This window comes from Nycticebus coucang, chromosome 17, assembly GCF_027406575.1.
Source record: "Nycticebus coucang isolate mNycCou1 chromosome 17, mNycCou1.pri, whole genome shotgun sequence".
Taxonomy (NCBI): domain Eukaryota; kingdom Metazoa; phylum Chordata; class Mammalia; order Primates; family Lorisidae; genus Nycticebus; species Nycticebus coucang.
The window spans coordinates 27,286,637-27,309,814 of NC_069796.1; the positions used below are offsets into that span (position 1 = coordinate 27,286,637).

The window sequence follows — 23,178 nt, forward strand, 5'->3', positions numbered from 1 at the left end:
AATAAACAAATGGGACTTCATTAAACTGAAAAGCTTCTGTACAGCTAAGGAGACAATAACCAAAGCAAAGAGACAACCCACACAATGTGAAAGGATATTTGCATATTTTCAATCAGACAAAAGCTTGATAACTAGGATCTATAGAGAACTCAAATTAATCCACATGAAAAAAGCCAACAATCCCTTATATCAATGGGCAAGAGACATGAATAGAACTTTCTCTAAAGACGACAGACGAATGGCTAACAAACACATGAAAAAATGTTCATCATGTCTATATATTAGAGAAATGCAAATCAAAACATCCCTGAGATATCATCTAACCCCAGTGAGAATGGCCCACGTCACAAAATCTCAAAACTGCAGATGCTGGCGTGGATGTGGAGAGAAGGGAACACTTTTACACTGCTGGTGGGACTGCAAACTAGTACAACCCTTCTGGAAGGAAGTATGGAGAAACCTCAAAGCACTCAAGCTAGACCTCCCATTCGATCCTGCAATCCCATTATTGGGCATCTACCCAGAAGGAAAAAAATCCTTTTATCATAAGGACACTTGTACTAGACTGTTTATTGCAGCTCAATTTACAATCGCCAAAATGTGGAAAGAGCCTAAATGCCCACCAACCCAGGAATGGATTAACAAGCTGTGGTATATGTATACCATGGAATACTATTCAGCCATTAAAGAAAATGGAGACTTTACATCCTTCGTATTAACCTGGATGGAAGTTGAAGACATTATTCTTAGTAAAGCATCACAAGAATGGAGAAGCATGAATCCTATGTACTCAATCTTGATATGAGGACAATTAATGACAATTAAGGTTATGGGGGGGGAAGCAGAAAGAGGGATGGAGGGAGGGGGTGGGGCCTTAGTGTGTGTCACACTTTATGGGGGCAAGACATGATTGCAAGAGGGACTTTACCTAACAACTGTAATCAGTGTAACTGGCTTATTGTACCCTCAATGAATCCCCAACAATAAAAAAATAAATAAATAAATAAAAATGTCACATCTTACAACTTGAGGAATCAGCTAAGAGCAGGTAAAAATTTATTAGATGGACTTAAATATCCATATCTGTAACTTAATTTTTTTAAACTAAAATAAACTGAAAATAAAAGGAATAAAGAGCAGACATTAATGAAATAGAAAAGAAACATTTAGTGAGAAATGTCAAAAGAAATATAAATATAATATTTTTAAAAATAAAGAAATGAATTCTGATTGATAGAAAAAATAACATCAGGAATGGAAAAGGGGACATTGCTCTAGACATTAAGACAATAAAAGAAGGTTTTATTTGAATTTTATTTAGTTGTTTCTATTTAGTCAAATGAGTTCATAGCAATAAAGTTGAAATTATTAGAATAGGACAAATTTCTGAAAAAATACAACTTACCAGTACTAAACTCAAGAATTATCCCACTAAATGAAATAAACTTATGTCCCAAAATCTTCCCATAGTCCTAGCCAGCTTCCCTGCTAAGTGTCCTGAATAGTGAAAGTGCAAATTCCAATCTTACAAACTCTTTCAAGAGAATAAAAAAAGAGAGAAAACTTCCCAGCCCACTTTTGATTCCCACACTTGACATGACAATGCAGGAACAGAAGTTGACCGATGGTGCCAGTCACAGGCATGCATGAGGCTCGTCTTTGGCTGTTAATCTCAGGTGTGTTTTCTCAGTAGCCTTGCCTGTGCCCTGGGACTGCCACTGTGCTATGACATCGCTGTTCATGTTTCCAGAGCACTGCGCTCAAGCTACTTTCAAATTTGCTTTTGAAAAGAGCTTTAAGAATTCCATCATGTAAACTTTGGTGCATTTTATCACTTGCATCTCTAGTTTCTTTAGTTTTATGCATTAATATTTATGTACAATAAACTTCCCTGTATCAAAGAACGCCTGAAAGCAACAAACGACGAGTATTTGGTTTTCTAGTCTGTGGTGACTTTTTTCAGTATCTAGAAGTAACTGACATACATCTGTTTTTCATGCTGCAGTGGTTCACCTTTTTAGTCAAGGCTGGTGTAAGTCACACTAATGTTCTCTCCCAAAGAAGGTGCAAACTGGTTTTTATAATGCATGCTTTTAAGATTTTGAAGGTCTAGTTGACATGTCAAAAATGCACATGTATTCTAGACATAAGTGTTTTGGGGAAATAGGAACTGATAGTACTGAGTTGCTCATTCTTTGCAGTTAATTTTCTCAATTTCATTATAATGATTCCATTACAAATCTGGTGTTCCTATTAAGCCCCTTTTGTGAAGCTGAATCTTTTCAAAGTAACCATCTAACAAGAGCAAGTGAAGATGGTTTGCATTTTGTATTGCTGACATGCCTTCATTATAATTTTTCTAAGGTTTTAAATTTCCTATCAGACTATAACAATGTCATAATGTAAAAAGTCATGACTGTCTCCAATTTGTTAGGAAAACTTGGTTTTCAATTCAGTTTCCCTTTTAAGTTTGTAAATGAAAAAAATCATACCTAATAACCAACATATGTTTTCTAGTCTGTCTTTTATCATTTTTATTTACATGCTGTTTTGTTAGAAAGCAGGTAATCAGAAAAATTTTCTCCACTAGTTGTTTTATACTACATAGAACTAAATGGGGGGAGATTTGATTAAGTGTGTCTCTCAGAAATGTGAGCCTAATGGAGGCTCATGCCTTACAATCTGACAGGGAGATCAGCCTCCAAAGAATGTTACAAGTGAAGGAGAAAAATAAGGCAGCAACATAGAGTTCCTATAACTGGAGTGTCCTCCCTGTATGTCATGTTTACTGCGTAAATGCATAAAACTGAAAAGATAGTGTCCCATATATGCATGTCCCTCAAGGCAAACAATATAAAACTCTTGGTGACACTTTCAGAGACAAACCCAAGTAAAATTATTAACTCCTTTCTCTTTTCCTATAGTACTTTCACCTGGGGAAAATAATTATGAAGGGACAAATATGAAATCCTTAGGTAAAATAAAGCTTGAAAAAAGTAATAAATGAATCTAAATAAAAGGCAGCTGGAAAAAAATTGAATGCACATCAAAATAATAAGTCCTCCAAAATATCCATAAAATGTTTAGAAAAACAAGTTCCTGGCCCACGCCTATAATACCAGCACTCTGGGAGGTCAACAGATTGCTTGCGTTCAGGAGTTCAAGTCCAGCCTGAGAAAGAGCAAGACCCCCGTCTCTACTAAAAATAGAAAAACTAACTGGGCATCATGGTGAACCACTGTAGTCCCAGCTACTTGGGAGGCTGAGGCAGGAAGATTGCTTGAACTCAAGAGTTTGAGGTTTCCATGAGCTGTGATGAATTCATGGTACTCTACGCTGAGGGACAGTGAGGCTTTGTCTCAAAAAATAAATAAATAAATAAAAAGAGAAAAACAAGTTCCTGTAGGCTCAACAAATTGCAATATTATTCTCTTTAAAAATAAAAGCTTGAAGGAAAGGAAAGATCAAGGAAAACATAAATCAACAAAAGGAATTGAAAAGGAAACATGCTCAGATGAAAGGAAAAAGAGAAGAACTTATGAACCTATTACAGAGATGAGCACCACATTTAAGGACTTAATAATTAGCAAGGCTGTAGGCACTGTCAGGGAGCAAGGCTCAGAGGATTAAGGAGTCACATAAAACAAAACAAAGCAAAAGAAAGTGATAATTAAAAATTAGGAAAAAGGATGTTGAAAACATAGATGGTAATCTGACATGGGCTTAATCTGTGTTCCTGCAGAAGAGAACAGACCAAAACAAAAATTGTTTCAACTCTCCTAGAAGAAAACCTCCTTAGACTTGAACTTTTAACAAGAGAGTACACTGTGTTCCTGGGGAAAAAAAATATATATGGTACAAAATGATCATTAGAAAAATACATCCCAGGGAAATTAGTGAACAAAAATTAAAGAATTGGAGGGGAGATGCGGAGGCAGAAAAAGCAAAGTCTGTACAAAACGTGACATGGATGAAGATGGTAAACGCTGCCGGCATTTCTCAAAATAAAAACAAAATGCTCAAGGCCAGAAAAAAATCAAATAAATGTTTTCGCTTAATACTTTTAGTTCTGCCTAAATTGCTTCTCAGGTATAAAGGCATCAAAGAGGTTTTTATCAAAATCTCAATAAATCAGAGAATTTGATACCCACATATTTACAGGAATATAATAACATTTATAAAATTCACTGAAAAATTCTGGTCAACTTGAAAATAAAACAGAAGTTAGAGATGAAGGAATCGCCTCAGGTAAAAGGTTGACGGTGGTCCAGGCACAGAGGCTCACAGCTATAATCCTCGCACTCTTGAAGGCAGGGCAGGAGGAATGCTTGAGCTCAGGAGTCGGAGGTTGCAGTGAGCTAGGATGATGCCACCGCACGCTCATTGGGAATGCTGGTGAACACTGAAACTATTTACATCTAGAAGATGGAACAGCTCTGAGTCATATTTAGATAGGAATGGAAATATAAATCCCAACCATATGAAAATAACTATAACACTAAGAGAAGTGGGAGTTAGGAAGGGGGAGAGAAAGAAGTATGAGTTGCTCATTCTTTCAATATTCATAGTGGTAAATCCATAGATACAAGATAAAGGTAAAATATAACATTAAAGAAAAGGCTCATTTTCTTAAACATTTTCATAAAAATGTTTTATTATCTTAAAAGTAGACATCTCTTAGGGGCAAGAAAAGTTAGCCAACTATGAAGTAAGGGAATAGTCTCACAAGAATACCCTCCCTTCTGACATCAGGTGCAATATGGGGAGTCATGAAGCTCACCCTTGGGTTTGGCACTATGCTAGAAGAACTCACGAGACTCACTGGCAGCCTTTATATTTATGATCACAACTTTTCACAGCTGAAAAACACAGATTAAAATCAGCCCTGGGTGACACACACAGGCAGAATTCAGGAGGGAATTAAGGGCAAAGCTTCCAGTTATCCTTTCCTGGGGAGTCAGAACTAGAACTTTCACTCTCCTAGAATTGATGTGTGACAAAAATGCATGGAGTATCTGCCAACTAGGGAAGCTCACCTGAGCCTCAGTGTCCATAATCTATTTTGGGACTTGAACATGTAAATCTGCTTGAGTGCCCACAAGGCGGACCTCCATTCCCGCCCTTCAGGAAGTCAAGCTGGGTGATCCAAAGCCCTGACTCTGCATAACATTGTTGCTGAGGCTCAGAGACACTTTCTAAAATTAAGTTGTTACTATCTGCTTAGTCCAAGGCCCTAAGATAAACAAGAAACGCTTCTATACAAAATAACAGTTTAAAGGCTTATAGATTACTTCCCAGAAGACCTGTTTATGGCAAGGTTGAATTATTTACTACAAAGGGACTGATATTTCAGTTCTAAGCCTATCTCTGCTGGAACTTTGTGACTTTGACAAGTTACTTTCCTCTGGGTTCAACGTCTCCTTATGTATTAATTGAGTAAATAAATTTTATGATTCTTTTCCAACTCATAAATTTAATAGATTCCTGCATAGGGGCATAAAGGTTTGTACGTACAGAAACTTCCAAGGCCAATGTGTTCAGCCACATAGGTGGGGATCACACAGCTCTGGGGTAGCTGTTTACCTGAACTGTTATGATGCAACCCCCTGTAGTTGTGCATTGGGCAGGTGCACACACACATTCACGTGAACCTTTAGGGATTTTTAAGGCATGAAATCTATTTTTTTATTTGTGTTACTATAGTGCAGCCTTTCTGTAATCTCATAGGGAACCCATGAAAGCAGGAAGAAGAATACAGATACTTCCAGCTGAGTACTAATGCTCTGATCCAGACTACTTCTAGAAGATGCTGTGATCAATTATTTTCATTTTAATTATAAAAGTGTTCAATTTTTGACCATCAAGTCCCCTATCTCTGATAATAGACATACATACTGAACAGTAATTTAGTGTGGAACGAATCTCCCCCATGCACATGAAAAAACAGGAAAGCTGATATCACAAGTTGCTGAGCAAATTTCCTATAAAATAAAGCATGTTGAAACAGGAGAGAAAAGAATGGGTAACGAACAGGGATCTGTTCTTATTTGGCCAAGATAACAGGGGCAGTTCCTGAACTTCTGCAATCTTTCTTTCTACAAGCCAACAGGCAAGTGGCCAATACTCTGTTATCCCAATTATACACAAAGACAGACCAACACAACGTAAGCTTGCATTTTATAAATATTTTCTTAGGTCTAGAAAAACAATGCATTTGCTTTGCTGCCTCCTTCATTGGCACTAATATTAAAATAGGAAAATACTAATTTCTACCTTGCGGAGTTTTTTGGTGATTAAATTAAATATAGCTCTTCAGCTCTTAGCCCAGTGTCTGGCATGTACAGTAAGTGTTCAATAAGTATTAGTTGCTCTCATTTATAGTTTAATTCAAATAATGAATTGTGATTTTACTTTCATGCCTATTTTACTAACATTAAAAACCTTAAACGTTTATATTTAATTTTTGATAATAATAATACTATTATATTTATCTCACTCATTTCCATCTTTTTCCACTCACTTACTTGTTCTGGATTTGTTCATTTTTTTCTCTCTCTCTTTTTAACTTCCCTTTCCTATTTGTTCTTTCTTATTATTTTTTTCACTTTATTTTATTGCCTTCATGTTACTTTACTATTTTCTAATTTAACTCTTTGGTCAGTAAAATCTCACTTTTCTTATAGAAAAAATGAGCTTCTATTAAAACTTTCTATTTCAAGGGTGACTGCAAAAATGGTCCTCTTACCTGTAGTTAGTAGAACAAGTAACTGAACCACCTGGATTGTTTCTGTCTTCGAACTCAGGCATTCTTGATTGAAATCAGTAATGTTTTGCTAAGGTAAAGTGCAACATAATAGAAATGAAATGAAGTGCCAGTAAATGAATGCTGTTCACTCAGACTTTCAGTTTTGATTTTCAAATATTTGTTTAATTTTTCATCAACATCAGTTTTTGGTCTTGGTAAATCCATATTTTAATTATTTATTTCAACTGAGCATAAAATCTACTACTATAAAATCTATTTGTGCAAAATAGCTAAATGCTTTACTTTGTTTTTTTCAGCTTTTTTTCAAATTTGAATTGATAAAGTATGATTTTCAGAAAGATGAACCCATGAGAAATGAACAGAATTGGTGCAGTTGTGTGAAAAAAGGTAAGACTTGTATTTAAAGATGTCTCCTCCAACGAAGTTTTTGAAATTCTGTAGAGAGTTGTCCCTCCGTATCCTCAGGATGCCTGATCCCAGGACCCTCAGTGGATATCAAAATCCACAGACGATCAAGTTTCTTTTATAAAATGGCATAGAATTTACATCTAATCTATACACATCCTCCCACATACTTAAAACAGGTTATTTATAATATCTAATTAATGTAAATAGTTTTTATACTGTATTTTTAAATTTGTATTTTTTTGTTATTATATCATTATTTTTTATTTTTCCTGAATATTTTGGATCCAAAGGTTGGTTGAATCCATGGATGCAGAACCATGGATACAGAGGGCTGACTGTCATACGGAACCGAAAAAGGAAAAATGACTAGGTGTACTATGTAATTTGCCTTTTTTGAATTTTAATGCAAGCAGAATGGTTTAATTGTTAAATCTGAAGGGCACCAAATGGGTCACTGAGATGGTAACTTTTTAATCACTATTTAGCTCATATTTTTCTTAATCTGTCACTTCCAGTTCCTAACAGTGGCATATGTCTTATGTCCTGTATCACCAAACTATAACATAAAATTTAATGAATGAATTTATCATTCTAGATAAATTAGAAAGTCTGGCTAACTTGAATTTAAACTAGGCTCTGACACTTGACCAACTTTGGGCAGGTTAGTCAAGCTGAGTCCCATTTCTTTATATGTAAATAAGAGGTGACAGTATTCATTTGGTGAGGTAATTGTTCACAATTAAATGAAATGTATGTAAACATCCTACATATTTACTTCAAATGTGAAGATAAAGGTTGCAAACTCGTTTTTTCTTTTTTTTTTTTTTTTCTGGTAGCTGAATGATTGAAAAAAAATTATAAGCTTTATCTATCCAAAATCAAAATCTCTGTATTTTAAGCCTCTGGGCATTTAGCAAGTATGTTTCTCTTATTCAATTCTATAAATACTGTCCAAGAAAAAAGCAATTTCTGAAGACTGCAAACAACTCAAACACACTTGTCTAGTGTTTTATTTATTACAGTTACAATAATGTCTGATATTGGAACTTGAATCTCAGAACTGTGCTTATGCAAACTCGGAATTTCTTACAGAGCCAGTTGACCCCAAATGTCTGCTTTACTGTTTTGGAATTCTCATTATGAGCTACTCAGTATTCTTTTTTTTTTTCTACGAAGGTATTGTGTCTTTACAGTGTAAATTATTTCTAGACGGAAAGCATATGAATACACTATGACCTATTTAAAGATTTGCAATAATTAATCAGAGAAGAAATTGTCACTTGTGTCATGAAGAAGAAAAACAAAGAACATAAATTTTGAGAATGATGTTAGAGTCTTAAAAATCCTGAAACAAAGGGGACCCAGACTAGCAGGATATATGATAGAGATGAGCCTTTGGCATCAAATGGACTTGGTTAAAAAACAAAAACTACAATGCTTACATTTGCCAGCTGTTGGACATTGGGCAAATTACTTCTTTTTTATTTGTGCCTCAATTTCTTCACCTGTACTATGAAGATTGATCAGAGCCAGTCTTGCACGTTTTTGATGAAGATTAGATGGAATACATGTGTAAAGCTCGCAGACTAGTGAGTAGTACCCAGACAGCGCTCAGTAGGTTTAACACTGGTGATTGGGCTGCTGCTGACAGGACAGTGTTGGCGATTACGACCGTGAGGATGAGGATGCTATGGCCTCTGCGGGAGCATAGCACGCTTGTTTTGGTCAACAGCTTGTGTGCCCATGGAAGCCTGAATGATCAGAAGGAGTGGGAAAATAATTGAATAGAGAATACTAAAAGTACAAATTGCTTTGAATCTTCCTGGGATCCAACTCCATCTAACTAGCCACATGGATATCCCATCTCTTTATAGCAGGCAAAGCAGATAGATTACGGCCTTAAAGACCTCTGGACAATGACCGTTGCCTTCCCTCTCTTGTCACCTTGTCTTAGGAGTAGCTTTCACCTTGCAAATTGCTGGGGGAAATCTTGGTTAATTTGAATAAGTTTGATCTGAAAGTTATTTCAGGTAATGTGTCTCAACATAAGTGAAAGTAATAAGTGTCAATGAATCTCATTTCTTTCCCATCAAAGATTTCCAAAATAGCATCCTAGAGAAATAAACCATTTTCTTAAATTTCTAATAACACATTAACTGGATCAGAGAGTGTGTTGTACAGAAACCTTGCCTCAAAATCATGGAGATGTAATTTGAGGTCTGTGTTTCATTCCATGGGTCCTTCCTTCTAGAATAGGAATCCTAATATCAATTTTAAAAAAACTTCAGTGAAGAATAAGCAAGGTGACAATTGCAAAGGGCTCGTGTGAATGTCTAATAAACATTGCTATCCTCATTTTATTATAATAAAATTATTATTATGGTTGTTATTTATATGGATGTCAATGTTATTTGTGTTATTATCCACGTGATCCAAAACAGAAGTAGCCATTGGTCTATCTACCCAGGAAATAAGAAACATTTAGTACATCTTTTCTTTCCATTCGATTCCCTTTTGGTTTTTCTGAATAGTTTGTATTTGTGGTAATCTCTTAAAGGAGGCACTAAGTGTGAGTGATGTCAAATCTAGAAATACGTTCAGAGGAAAGCGAGATGACCAGTATTGGTCATGTTAGCCAGATAGAATTTAGATACACGCATGGTGCATGCAACAGTAATTCTAAGAAGGTAACTGCAGATACCCTTCTGTCTTACAGGAGAACCCGGGCTTCTCATTTCCCAAGTGAATGCAAAAAGTCCCTTTTTTGGTTATGCCGGGCCTTACAAGCATACACAAAAAAAATTGCTTTTTGATGTTTTTAAGAAGGGAGATGTTTACTTTAACACGGGAGACCTGATGGTCCAAGATCAGGATTTCCTTTACTTTTGGGACCGTATCGGAGATACTTTCAGGTATGAAATATCCTGGGATGCACAGCTTGCCCTGTAATTGTGAAACATGCTTCTACAGAAACATCAGAGACCACGTGCTCTTTAGCTTCCCAGGCAAACAGAATCTGTTTATCTCCATAACGTTTTCTCATTTAGAAATTGATTGGCCATCTGTTTCTAGATTGAACTACAAGTTAAATGTTGATGCAAAATTTTTATAATTACTTTAATGAGTCAGTTGAGTTCAAATCTGTGTTCTCCTTTGTAGGGATATCAAACTGGCAGGTAGATGTGAGGTCTAAATGGTAGGGTTAAGACAGAAAACCAATTCAGTCAAATATGACCTAATTTTTGACCTAATGATAAATAGTTGAAATAGCAAAATTCCCCTTTCTTATGTTTTTTTATAATTCTCTAAGATTATCTCAGGCTTATAAAATTATTTTTCTTTACTAGCCAATGACTAGTCAAACATTCAACAAATCCTTGATTGAATAAATTACTTCATACATCCTTACCTTCTTGTACTATACTTTAATCTCAATTTATATAAAATTATGTTAATTGAAATAAAATATTTATATACATTTGAGGAGCCAAAGGGGTTAATACCTAGAAATTAAAGTGTATGAGCATACAGAAAGACAACTATATTTTTACTTTCAATTTTTTATATCCCTGTCATCAGAGACAGGGAATGATTTTCACTTATTCATTATGCCACAAAATAAGCATTTTTGTAATTAGAATCCTTATCATCATTTTATTTTCATCTGCATCATAAAATATTTTATAGTAAGAAATTTATACTAATGAGATATCCAGAAATTTTAACTGGAAAACACATACTGATTTTATGGAATTGCCAACAAAGTATGTCCTTAGAAACCTTCCATTTTGAAACTTACAGTTAGTATTGGTAACTCACTAGATGCTTAAAAGAACAAAACGCAAGGCATTAAAATTAAAACTGGATACCTGCTTCTTCAAATACAGGTGCACTAACTGGAATTTGTTTTCATCTAGATGGAAAGGAGAGAACGTTGCAACCACAGAGGTTGCTGAAGTTATTGGAAAATTGGATTTCATACAGGAAGTGAACGTCTATGGTGTGTCTGTGTCAGGTATAAATATATTTCAGATTTTGGAAGGATGCTCGGGATGGCATGTAATATTGTTTAATTTTATAACAATTTTACTAATTCAACATTTTGATTTTTATGTATTAAGACAAACATCTTAGTCTTGTCTTAGCAGATAATGCCCTTGTCCAAGCTAATCAACTTCATGGTCACATCAGGGGAATGGGGTTAAGTGAACCTTAAAGCTCGTGTGTGTTTTTAAGCAGACCTTGAAAGCTGGTCAGTGACTCACTTGTTAAAATTTGTTACAGCTTTTAAATAATCTATTATTTTTCTCTTTAGGGTTTGTACAAACCGCTAAATAGGAAGGTGTTCTGCTTTAAATGTTTAGTAATACTGACTTGTACTTAAAGTTGGTCTTTAATCATTTAAAATCTTTTTCTCATTATCTTGATAAATATGCACATGAGGATCATTTCATATTACTGAAAATGTAACAGAAAAGTGACTAATTTGCAGTCACAGAACAGTCATTCTCTATTTTTCCAGCTGATGCTGTAGGTGCAGGGGACACGAGGTCTGGGAGTGCTTGGGTAGGAGAGCAAAGGAAGGGAATAATTATTTAATTCTAGAGAAAGGGTCCAGAATGTTCTCTTCCCTTGTAAAGATCTGTAGGTGTTAAGCGTTAAATTATGAAAACACTAGTTTCTAGTTTCTTAACTAAAACACATGCCCTTTTTTTTTACATTAATGCATAAGATATATATCTCTACATTTGCCTTTAGACTAATGGGTCTTTTCTTCATATTTGTATTAGTGGTCTTAGGTTGAGAATGATGGGTAATTTATAATGTTTCCCATTCAATCTGTTTTATTTCTGTAGTGTAGACAATTAGGAGTAGATACTGGTCGTACCTATTTTTAAAGGTTTTCTAGAAAGTAAATCATATGCTCGGGGAAGGACACAGACTCATTTGGGCTTCTGTCACCTTGCTATCACCACAACAGTTTTAATTTCTCTATTTATCAGAATTCATAGGTAAGTAACAGAATTCATTTTTGAAAATGAATTTAGTACTTATAAAATTAATTCTATTTCAAACTTTTTTTCAGGTTATGAAGGAAAAGCAGGGATGGCATCTATCATTTTAAAACCACATAAGTCTTTAGATTTGAAAAAATTTTATGAACAAGTTGTAGCATCTCTACCAGCTTATGCCTGCCCAAGATTTTTAAGAATTCAGGTAATTTTACTATTTGAATTTACTATCACATTTAAGACCAGGGAACCAGGAGGTGGTTTGATTTCAAAATGATATTGTTTCCTTTAGATATATGCATTTTATTTGTGTTAGGACATTTCAAGAGTCATGAGATGCCCGAGGATGCAGAGCTGAGCCTGACTGACACCATGTTTGCCGCCTAATATTAGAGGGAACATGATGAAATGCTAGGACATATTTATCTTGGTCCTGATTATAAAATTGTTCAGTTTCTTTTTCTCTTCAGGGCCTCAGAGAAAAATTTCCCAGAGATAGTGGCAAGCCAAAACTCTGTCTTACAACACACCTTGTGAAGACATTTGGTGCGTAGGAGTCTAGAATTAGAATTAATAAGGAACCATCAAGAAGTCTGCAGGATGTGTGCAGAACCTAAAGGCAACTGGCATTAAGCAACTCTTTTTTTTTTTTTTTTTTGGTAGAGACAGAGTCTCACTTTATGGCCCTTGGTAGAGTGCCGTGGCCCCACACAGCTCACAGCAACCTCCAACTCCTGGGCTTAAGCGATTCTCTTGCCTCAGCCTCCCGAGTAGCGGGGACTACAGGCGCCTGCCACAACGCCCGGTTTAAGCAACTCTTTTTAATTTTACTATCATTCTGTCCAACCTCTCCCTCCCCCGGACCTTGTATTTTGGGGAATTCTGAGTTTATTTATTTTTGGATGAGGGCTCATCCTTGTTAAGTTACTAGTGTAACGTATAGTGAAAAGAAAACGAATTTTCTCAACGACTGTGTAACTTTAGTTACTCATTCACTGAACCATTCCCCATCCCTTAATGTCCAGTCACATAGACTTTTACTGACTATACTTGACACATCACTATTAGATCCTAGTGGATCAATAGACTGTGCCATCCTCAGTTTTAAAGCATTTCCCAAGCAATCCTCATAGCTAAGTCACTACCTGTCCAGGGAGACACATCATCTGAACTACAATAAATTCATATTTCATTTGCTTTTTTTTTTTAACTTTTAAGTTTTTACAAACATTGTCTCAGATGATTTTTGTTAACAGTCGTCTGTAATACTAAAGATCGGTAAATATGAAGCAGAAGTAATCCATTTTAACTGAGATTTGCATTGGGAGTGTTGTAGATTCACATGCTGCTGTAATAATATAGACAGATCTTGGATGTCTCCTACCCCGTTGTCCCCAAGGATCAAATTTCACAAATTTGTCACAAGGAGGCTATTAACATAATTTCTCAACTTATTGAACTTTCTTCTGCTTTCCTGGCACTCATTTGTGTGTGTGTTTCATACACTTTATCACCTGTGTGTTTTCATGCGCCCCTGACCATAGTAAGGATACAAATGACTCCAACCCTACAAGGATCCCTCGGGTGGAGCTCACTCCTGCCCCTCCTGACCCTACCCCAAAGTAATATATTTTGATCCCATAGAAAGCTGATACAGCAAGTAATATTTAAAGTATTTTCCCCTTATGGCAATTTAAAATTCACTTTCATCAAGCTGAAAAAATATTTTTGCATAGGACTACTCTAGAAGACTCGTTAGCCTTGAACAAAATTAGAAAATACTTCCAAATCACTTCCAAAATACTTCTTAAACTCCTATAAAGAACATGGGCCATAACTATTATGTGTATTATAGTATTTCCTATAGTTAGTACAAAGCCTGACCCTTAGGGAATATTTATTTAATAAATGAGTTATGATAATAAGTATTCTGATAAAAAGAATTTAAAAGTAAAAGTTATTTCCAACAAAATAAGTAAAACTATCTTATTAAAAATCTATTTAGCACAAATTTTAAAAAAGAACTTCATTTATTAAAAAATCAAAATTTGATTTAATAAAACTAACTATGGACTTTTATTCTTTGTGTAAACACAAGTTGGTATAACAGCTTTAGAATACAATTTGGTAATATATGATCAGACTGTTAAGAGTTTCCATACATTTTGACCTACTGATTTCCACAGAAATTTATCCTCAGAAAGCAATCAAAGATACATGAATGTTACATATGAAGATATCCTCCAAAGTATTACTTATAGTAGTCAAAGTTTTGATATTCTTTATCAAGTCCAAGAATGAGGGCAAGGTTACTTAAAACTAAGTTAGACTGTTAAATAATTTTTTAAAAGTACTATTTTTTTTTTATTAAATCATAGCTGTGTACATTGATATGATCATGGGGCATCATTCACTAGCTTCACAGACCGTTTGACACACTTTCATCACACTGGTTAACATAGCCTTCCTGGCATTCTCTCAGTTACTGTGCCAAGACACTTATATTCCACATTTACCAAGTTTCACATATACCCTTGTAAGATGCACCGCAGGTGTAATCCCACCAATCCCCTTCCCTCTAACCCCTCCCCCCTCTCTCCTCTCCCTTTCCCCCTTCCCCCTATTCTTAGATTGTAACTGGGTTATAGCTTTCATGTGAAAACCCTAAATTAGCTTCATGGTAGGGCTGAGTACATTGGGTACTTTTTATTCCATTCTTGAAATACTTTACTAAGAAGAATATGTTCCACCTCCATCCATGTAAACATGAAAGAGGTAAAGTCTCCATCTTTCTTTAAGGCTGCATAATATTCCATGGTGTACATATACCACAATTTATTAATCCATTCGTGGATCAATGGGCACTTGGGCTTTTTATTGCAGCCCTATTCATAATTGCTAAAAGTACTATTTTGATGAAAATTATAAGACCTAGAAAAATATACTTTGTATAATATTAAGTTAAAAAAAAATAAAGCAAAACACCAACCTGTATAAATACAGCGAGCGTCTACTTTTTTTTAAAAGAGAATAAGAATATGTGTGCCTTTACAGCCACATCTAATTCTGTGATGACAGGCTTGGGCCCCCAAGGTACAGTGAGGGAAGGAAGATTAGGGAAAGGGGCTCAAAAAGAAGTGAACTTGAATTAGTCCAGAAGGATGAATGAAAACAGCTAGGTTACTCAGAATTTTATGTGGGTCCATACATGTCATCTCATTTAAACTGGTTGTTTTCCCATCTGAAACTCCCACAAAGAAATACACTATCTCTTTTAAACACCTCAAAGCAGATTCTTGAAATTTCTAGATTCATGACACATTTAGTGTTTCAGTAATTTTTTTCATAGCACTCTTGGTTCAAAACAAATACATAAACCTTCGTTTATTCACTAGTTAAAGCAAAGTAATAAATACTTAGATTTAACAAATTAGTAGCCATTTGAAAAAATAATGCATATAAATCAAAAGGAAAAAATGTTTCATTTTCAAATGACCACATTCATTTACTAGGGAGGTGTAAGTTGGACACTGCACAATTCTTCCCATGTTCCACGATGATTTTTGTCTGTACTTGCTTTTTATTACAACCACCACCCAAAACTCAACTCAATTTTGCAAAGATATGGCATCATTAAAAGGAAGGTATACTAAGTTACCTTGAAACTATAAATTACCTTGAGCTGGTAATTTGTGAGTGGTGACCAACAGGTGTCACTGGGTTTCCCTTGAAAAAACTTAATATATCCTATGAGACTCCTGGCAGTTCACTGAAGTATCCCAAGTTTGGGAACCCAAGTTTCAGAGTATTCTGTACCCACTGTGGTTCTTACAGTGTTCTAACTTGCACAATAGATTTGTGTATACTTGTAAGAATTGCTGTCTTTGATAGGTTTTCTCTCTTACTGTCCCCTATCAGTCTCATAATTACATAATATTGAATTGGTATTGAATGGAGGAGATAGCCTATGTGTTTTAGACCTACTTATAATCAGTATATTATATTCATAATCTTTATATATTGAATGAGTTAATAGCTGAGTAAAGTTTAAAATTACATCAAACTAAAGATTTAAACATGCTATAAGGCATTTTTTATTTTGAATGTTAGTAGTAAATATAGAGAAGATTATTAGATATAAAATGTTACAGTTAAATATTATATTCCATGGTGTTAACTATTTATATGTAATAGCTCTTATAGATAATATTAAATGCTTCCACTCATCCTGGTCATTGTTTTATAGGAAAAAATGGAAATGACAGGGACATTTAAACTACAGAAGTATCAACTGGTAGAAGATGGATTTAATCCACTGCAGATTTCTGATCCACTGTACCTCATGGATAACTTGGAGAAGTCTTATGTTCCATTGACCAAGGAACTTTATGATCAAATAATGTTAGGAGAGATTAAACTTTAAGTTTTGTATATATGGGATTTTCAGATGCTTTCCTAGGAAGAGTGAAAGGCGACGAGGTTATTTTTCATTATGAAATGAGGAAAGGGAACTAACACAAATTAAGCGTCTCCTATATTTCTGTAACAGGCAAGAGAATTTCTTTATTTGAGTAAAACTTTAATTTGTTTTAATTGATATAAATGCTATTTGATTATTATTTTTACCCATTTGAGGATTCAGTGCATGACTATTCACCTTCATGTTAAGGATTTTAAATAGTGAGTAAGTGGCTAAAAGACAATCAGTAAAAAAAATGCATTTTCTAATATGTAACATTCCTAGTTTTGAATAAATGGTTAAATTTTACTGAAAGATATTTTTATGTGTTACATCTTATAACTCAATAAAATAATCTTCATTCGTACATGGTTTGAGTTTTTGTTCTGATGCTTTCTGCTATAAACTTCCAAAGAACTGGCTCAATGCCTGCCCCTCATAGCTCCTCGATTTTAAATTCACTTTAAGATGACAGAATAAATATAAAAATATAAAAACAACAGAGCAGGAAAACTGGTAAGCTCAAAGCTTTTAGGAATTTGTGGGAGAGATATACATGGGATCAAATTGGTAATACAAACCAATAGAGCTGTTGAAACCGCTGATACCACAGGGAAATAATAGATTACACCAGAGCCCTGGTATGATATTATCACAAAGATCAGAGTCAGAAAGGGCTGCGAGTTTGAACAGGCTTGTGAGTGGTTCGCTGGGAAATTTATGAGGAGGATAGTGTAATGAGCACAGTTGTAGTTATCTCAAGCTGGAAACAGCAGGCTCCAGTGTTTCCTTCAAGCTAGAAACACACAAAAGACTCTTTTAATAAGGTGAAGTATCTTTGTGGGAGGGCTGAACAGAGAAGGGGACTAGAGCCCAGCAAGAAGCCCCCTGTCCACCAGCTCACCACCACCAGAAGGAAAGGTTCTCCTGGCCTTCTGTTGTCTCTCACGTTAAAGAGCTTACTTAGGTTGGAGCAGAAGTGTAGGGAATTTATCTTTGTCATCATTGGGAAATCACATATTATAAAGTTAAAACATGTCTTTTTTTTTTTTTCTGCATTTTTTGGCTGGGGCTGTGTTTGAACCAGCCACCTCTGGCATATGGGGCTGGTGCCCTACTCTTTTGAGCCACAGGCACCACCCAGTTACAACCTATCTTAAATGTGAAGGCAGGCTCATGGCCTATAATCCCAGCTCTGTGGGAGTCTGAGGCAGAATAATTGCCTGAGCCCCAGAGTTAGAGACCAGGGCAAGGAAGTGAGACCCTGTCTTTACAAATAAATTTTTAAAAATTAGCCGAGTGTGGTGGTGTGCACCTGTAGTCCAGCTACTCAGGAGGCTGCAGTGGGAGGATCAGCAGAGCCTGGGGATGCATGGATGCGGTGGGGTGTGACTATGACACTGCCCTCCAGCCTGTGGGATAAGTATGACTCTTCCCCCTCTTCCAGCTGCCTCCACAGTGTGGCCCCACAGGGAGCAGCCACTTGGTGCTACCCCGTAGGGTTTCCCTGGAGGCACAGAGCGGCTTACTGTCTGGGCCCAGCAGCAGTAGCTCAAGACTCCCTTTGCTGACCCTGACACCTCTGACCTGCCAGCTGACCAAGCAGCCACCACAGCCCCTGGAATGGAGTTCAGTGGCTCTGTGGATGGCTTGGTGGCACTAGACCCGGAGGCCTTCCTGGCTAAGCATTTAGAATGTAAGGATGACAGTTCCCAGCCATGGCAGTGTGCTCCTTGACAGTAAGAGCCATATGTCTGGACGGCATCACAGCTAATGGCTTCACAGACGACTTGGGCATTGAAGCGTGGGTGAGGGAGTTGTGGACCCATGCACATAGCCAGGCCACTGTGGAGATGACCTCCAAGTTCAACAAGCTCATTGCTGATCTCTGGATGGGTGCTTGGGTTTCTGTGACAACTGCCATGTGCAGTCTCCTTGTGACAAGGGGAAGACTTCTGCCAGCCCTCTAAGGGGCTCTGCCATGGCTACCTGCACACCTGCTGCTGAGCTTCTTCAGTAAGCAGGACTCTCCAAACTCCCAGATCAGCAGCTCCCCCAGCGAGAGCAGGCTCTGCCTGCCCCCAAGAATTTGGCAGAGCAACCAAGGGAGAGGAGAACCACAGAAAAGCATCCAATGATGTTCAGAGAAAGAGGAATAGCCACTTGGTTGCTTTTCACTTTGCTTCTTTTGTATTCTATCCTCCTACATCTCCAAGTACAGTCTGGGGGTGTAGATGCATCCCCTCCGCCCCCACCCTTTCCCTGTTTTCCCCCCTTTTAAGTCATATCTTATCTACTTGTTTGGGTCAGACAGATGCATATTTTGACAGCTCCCAAGTAAGGAGGCTGGGATGATTCTTGGTGATGGAGTGGATTTGTGCCCTGACTAGTTTAAAAGAACTTTGCTGGGTCTCGGTTGAAGAGCAGAAGCCCATTGTGGCCCTGGGTGAGGAAGGAAGCCCACAGAGGCCCGGGGTTGTGACCCGTGGCTTCCAGGGTCTGCAGAGCCATAATCAGGCTAATCCTGTGGGGGATGAGAGCTGATGGGCAGTTGTAGGTTGGTAGAGGGAGTGTTGATCTCTCAAATTCCAGCTGACAGCACGGATGTACCCTGTATGTCCTTGAGGGGCCTTTTCCCAGCAGGCTCTGTCTGGCTACAGGCGGGTTCAAATGTGAAAGATTATACTATCTCTCTTTGATTTTTCTTTTAAAAACAAACAACAAAAAGTGCAGCTCTGGGCTCAGACGCCACTTTGCAAGCTTCGCGTGTGTTGCGTTGGAAGAGTGTTTGAAAAGAAAATTCCGGTTATTAGGATACTGAGGCAAGTAGTGGGCCCAATGCTACTGCGCCCAGCCTGTGGCTGTTTAACAGCTGTCTTGCCAGTCCAGTTTCTGGGCACCTCCCCTCAGAAAATTGTAACAGATACCAACTTCCACTCTGCCTCTTTCTCTGAAACAGACTATCCACGAGTCTTAATTACAGGAGGTCTTGGCCAGCTAGGAGTGGGGCTTGCTAACCTTTTGAAGAAATGATTTGGGAAGGACAATGTGATTTTGTCCAACATAAGGAAGCCTCACCATCATGTCTTCCATAGTGGCCCATTTATTTATTCCTATATCTTGGATTACAAGAGTCTTCAGGAGATTGTGGTAAACAATTGCATCACCTGGCTGTTTCATTATAGTGCTTTGCTCAGTACGTTTAGAGAAGCAAATGTGTCCCTGGCGAGAGCTGTGAATATAACTGGATGGCATAATATTCTGGACATTGCAGCAGAGCACAGTGTGCAGCTGTTCGTGCCCAGTATGATTGGGGCTTTTGGACCTACCTCTCCCCGGAATCTGACCCCTGATCTCTGCATTCAGAGACCCAGGACCATCTATGGGGTGTCCAAGGTCCATGCGGAGCTCATAGGAGAATATTATCATTATCAGTATGGCTTAGATTTCCGATGCCTGAGATACCCTGGAATCATTCAGCTGACTCCCAACCTGGAGGAGGAACAACTGACTATGCAGTCCAGATCTTCCATGATGCTGCAAAGCATGGCAAATTCAAGTGCAACCTGGACTCCAGCACTAGGCTCCCAATGATGTACATTGATAACTGCCTCTGGGCCACCCTGGAGGTCATGGAGGCCCCAGCTGAGTCTCTGTCCGTGAGGACCTACAACATCAATGCCATGAGCTTCACCCCTCAGGAGCTGGCCCTGGAGGTTCTCAAGCACATCCTGGAATTCCAGATCACATACAATGTGGATGCTGTTCGCCAGGCCATAGCAGATAGTTGGCCAATGAACTTTGATGACAGGAACACTCGAAAGGACTGGGGATGGAAACATGATTTTGACCTCCCAGAGCTGGTGACCACAATGTTGAACGTCGGCTCCAACACCAGAGTGGTCCAGGCCAGCTGAAGGATGTGAGGGAGAAGCTCTTTGTCCTGAGAGGAAAATGTATCTCTTTAGAAGCCTACATTCGAAAATCAGAAAGAGAGTGCATCAACAAACTCACAAACCATCTGATGGAATTGGGAAAAGAAGAACAATTTAAGGCTAAACCCAGCAGAAGAAAAGAAATATCCAAAATTAAATCAGAGATTAATGAAATTGAAAACAAATGAATCATTCAGAAAATTAATGAAACAAGGAGTTGGTTTTTTGAAAAATTAATAAAATAGATAAACCATTGGCCAGACCAATGAGAAATAGAAAAGTAAAATCTCTAGTAACCTTAATCAGAAATGATAAAGGGGATATAACAACTGATCCCACAGAGATACAAGAGATTATCTCTGAATACTACCAGAAACTCTATGCCCAGAAATTTGACAATGTGAAGGAAATGGATCAATATTTGGAATCACACCCCCTCCCTAGACTTACCCCAGATGAAATAGATCTCCTGAACAGACCAGTTTCAAGCATTGAGATCAAAGAAACAATAAAAAATCTTCCAAAAAAAAAAATGCCCTGGTCCGGATGGCTTCACACCAGAAGGTTAAGAAGAACTTATTCCTATATTGCAGAAATTATTCCAAAAAATTGAGAAGGATGGAATCTTCCTCAACATATTCTATGAAGCAAACATCACCCTGATACCAAAACCAGGAAAAGACCCAACTAAAAAGGAGAATTTCAGACCCATTTTCACTAATGAATATAGATGCAAAAATTCTCAACAAAATCTTAGCCAATAGATTACAGCTTATCATCAAAAAAGTCATTCATCATGATCAAGTAGGTTTCATCCCATGGATGCAAGGCTGGTTTAATATATGCAAGTCTATCAATATTATTCACCGTATCAACAGAAGTAAAACCATAAACTATATGATCCTCTCAATAGATGCAGAAAAAACATTCGATAAAATCCAGCATCCTTTTCTAATTAGAACACTGAGGAATACAGGCATAGGTGGCGCATTTCTGAAACTGATTGAAGCTATCTATGACAAACCCTCAGCTAGTATTTTACCGAATGGAGTAAAACTGAAATCTTTTCCTCTTAGAACTGGAACCAGACAAGGTTGTCCTCTGTAACCATTTCTATTCAACATAGTGCTGGAAGTTCTAGCCAATACAATTAGGTAAGACAAGGAAATAAAGGGAATCAAAATGGGAGCAGAGGAGGTCAAACTCTCCCTCTTTGCTGATGACATGATCTTATATTTAGAGAATCCTAAAGACTCAACCACAAGACTCTTGGAAGTCATTAAAAAATACAGTAATGTTTCAGGATATAAAATCAATGTCCACAAGTCAGTTGCTTTGTATACACCAACAACATCCAAGATGAGATGTTAATTAAAGACACAACTCCCTTCACTATAGCCCCAAAGAAAATGAAATACCCAGGAATATACCTAAAAGAGGTGAAGGACCTCTATAAAGAAAATTATGTAATCTTAAGAAAGGAAATAGCAGAGGACTTTAACAAATGGAAGAACATACCATACTTATGGCTGGGAAGAATCAACATTGTTAAAATGTCCATACTTCCCAGAGCAATTTACCGATTCAATGCCATCACTATTAAAATACCAACATCCTATTTTTAAGACTTGCAAAAAATAATTCTGTGTTTTGTATGGAACCAGAAAAACCCCATATAGCTAAGGCAGTTCTTAGTAATAAAAACAATGCCAGGGGTATCACCATACCAGATTTCAGGCTGTATTACAAGGCCATAGTGGTCAAGACAGCATGGTACTGGCACAAATATAGAGACATAGACATTTGGAATCAAATAGAAAACCAGGAAATGAAATCAACAGCTTACAGCTACCTAGTCTTAGATAAATCAAACAAGAGGGTCCACTGGGGGAAAGACTCCGTATTCAAAAAATGGTGCTGGGAGAACTGAATATCCACATGTAAAAGACTGAAACTGGACGCCCGAGGAGGGGAAGAAGAGTCAGACGTCGTTTTTTGCACGTTCCTCGCCAGCAGGCGCCAGCCCAGTCCTCCTCTTCGCACCCAGGGAGGACTCACCCCCAACTCCAAACTCGCGAGCTGGTGAGAGTCACCCCTCCTCCCAGCCTCGAGCAAGGGAGGAAGGCCCCGGCCTGTCCAGAGTCGGGACCACCACCCGGTTGCGTAGCAACGGCAGGGGGTGCAAAGCATGAGGTGCGCAGCCGCGTTTCAGCCCGAGGCATGCCCGCCCCTTGTTAGGGTTGCGCAGCCGCGTCAGCTGCGCTCCAGGTCTCTGGGCCCGCTGCTGTGAAGAGGACGCTGTACAGTCTCCGTGCCCGCCAGCTCCCTTTCCCCGTCCCTGCGACCACCGCAGCAAAGATGCATACTTGGGGAACCATAAAGTAAGTTCAGCATTTAAAAAGAATTAAGAAGGGGGCGGAGCAAGATGGCAGCCGAGTAACAGCTTCCTTGCATCTGGGCACCATGAGTCTGGGGAGATAGGACTCCAGGGATCTCTGGCTACTGGGATCTGCCTATCATCACCCCTGAGAGGATACAGGGAGTCAACGAGAGACTTCTGGACCCCAAGAGGAGGACTAAAACAGTGGAAAACCAGCA

General features: G+C 37.8%; 1 protein-coding gene and 1 pseudogene across 1 annotated transcript in view; both read left to right on the forward strand.

The window, feature by feature from the left end:
* Positions 1-16,620, forward strand: part of SLC27A6 (solute carrier family 27 member 6) — a 51,371-nt gene extending 34,751 nt beyond the window's left edge. Inside the window, exons 6-10 of the mRNA XM_053566732.1 lie at positions 7,063-7,153; positions 9,891-10,086; positions 11,092-11,189; positions 12,261-12,391; positions 16,433-16,620. Coding sequence (XP_053422707.1) covers positions 7,063-7,153; positions 9,891-10,086; positions 11,092-11,189; positions 12,261-12,391; positions 16,433-16,609 — 693 coding nt within the window. The 3' untranslated portion in view covers positions 16,610-16,620. The remainder of the gene's footprint in view (positions 1-7,062; positions 7,154-9,890; positions 10,087-11,091; positions 11,190-12,260; positions 12,392-16,432) is intronic.
* Positions 16,621-19,009: 2,389 nt separating this feature from the next.
* On the forward strand, positions 19,010-20,562 carry LOC128568500 (L-threonine 3-dehydrogenase, mitochondrial-like; annotated as a pseudogene).
* The last annotated feature ends 2,616 nt before the right edge of the window (positions 20,563-23,178 follow it).